The 1,806-nt window shown below is 36.5% G+C and overlaps 1 protein-coding gene across 1 annotated transcript; it reads left to right on the forward strand.

The window, feature by feature from the left end:
- Positions 1–5: 5 nt before the first annotated feature.
- On the forward strand, positions 6–707 carry LOC127744937 (cytochrome b6-like; the record flags this gene model as incomplete). Its single annotated transcript, XM_052257829.1, is given in 2 exon segments — positions 6–321; positions 324–707. Coding segments are annotated over 2 exon segments (474 nt in total), but the record flags the coding sequence as incomplete, so codon positions are not given.
- Between the last annotated feature and the right edge of the window lie 1,099 nt (positions 708–1,806).

Here is a 1,806-nt window from a genome sequence, read left to right on the forward strand (position 1 = left end):
TTTATTATCGTCCGACCGTTACTGAGGCTTTTGCTTCGGTTCAATATATAATGACTGAGGCTAACTTTGGTTGGTTAATCCGATCTGTTTATCGATGGTCGGCAAGTATGATGGTTTTAATGATGATCCTGCACGTATTTCGTGTGTATCTTACCGGCGGTTTTAAAAAACCTCGTGAATTGACGTGGGTTACGGGCGTTGTTTTGGCTGTATTGACCGCATCTTTTGGTGTAACTGGTTATTCCTTACCTTGGGACCAAATTGGTTATTGGGCAGTCAAAATTGTAACAGGAGTACCCGAAGCTATTCCCGGAATAGGATCGTCTGTCGTGGAATTATTAAGGGAAGTGCTAGTGTAGGACATTCTACCTTGACTCGTTTTTATAGTTTACATACTTTTGTATTACCTCTTCTTACTGCTGTATTTATGTTAATGCACTTTCCAATGATACGTAAGCAAGGCATCTCCGGTCCTTTATAGAGAATATGGATCCTATATATTTCTAATCAATCATTTTTTATTTTGGGGAGGAACAAAAGTATTTCATTGCTACAAATATGGATTATTAAAAAAAATAAGACATGTATTTGGATATTTCCCTGTAACTTAAGACTTAACAAAATTAGCGTCTTATTTTTTTATTTGACATACACGAATAGTTGATAGTTGAGGGGGATTCTCCGAAGAGAAAACGGATTATGGGAGTGTGTGACTTGAACTATTGATTGGATCGCACAGATGGATGACTTTTTCATATCTGCCACATTTTAATTTGCAATAAAATGTGTCTCTTTGTTCCAACCACCGCGCAAGCCCCCCTACAGAGGATAGTTTTGTTCCAACCACCACGCAAGCCCCCTACAGAGGATAGGCCGGTTCACTTGAAGAGATTCTTTTCTATGATCAGACTTGATCATGTCCTGGATGACCGGGCTTCGTAAGATCCACTAAAACTAAAATAAGTGAAGTGGTCTAATACGGATTCCGTCTTATCGATTTCACTTAACTTAATAGTATTGAAATGCATTCATTTCCTATGCATTGACTCGATTTATGATACTATCGGAGTGAAACAAGTAGATCTAAAGAAGAACAGGGGTTAGATTCCATTAGTAACAAGTAAATCCTTTAATTTAATATGTAAATGTATGTTAAAAAGTCCCGATATCTTTTTTTGAGGGGGGCAAAAATATCAAGGTCTGAGATGACCCAGAAAGCACTATAAATTTAAGAAAGCCTACTTGGGTGTTGAGCATTTACAAATAAGAAATGAGTTTTTCACAATAGATAGTTGTGTAACTCCGTAAAACAGAATCGAGTCCATTTTCTTACATATAAACTTTTCTATAGGTATACTCGGTTCGTTTGATTGATGCTCGAGCCGGATGATGCAAAATTATCATGTCCGGTTCTTTCGAAGGATGGATCAATAAGAATTCACCTATCCCAATAACAAAAAAACCTGACTTGAATGATCCTGTATTAAGAGCGAAATTGGCTAAAGGAATGTGGGATCTTTCAGAAAAATGGATTCCTATTCGAAGGGTGCATAACCGCATACGCATGCATTTTCCGCGTACACGAGAATACTGGGCAAAAAAACTTGCTCGTGTTGCGTGACACTACAGCATATGCATGGCTGCCAGATTTTCAAAAAAGCTTATATGTTGTAGAAATTTAGTTTTTCAACCCAAATTTTGAACTTTCATAACTTTTTATAAAAAAACTCCTTTTTCAACTATTCTTAAACCATTGGAAAGATCATTGACTAAATTTTCATAAAAATCTAATTTCGTTGAATTTTC

The sequence above is a fragment of the Arachis duranensis genome, chromosome 2 (assembly GCF_000817695.3).
Source record: "Arachis duranensis cultivar V14167 chromosome 2, aradu.V14167.gnm2.J7QH, whole genome shotgun sequence".
NCBI classification, from domain to species: Eukaryota; Viridiplantae; Streptophyta; class Magnoliopsida; order Fabales; family Fabaceae; genus Arachis; species Arachis duranensis.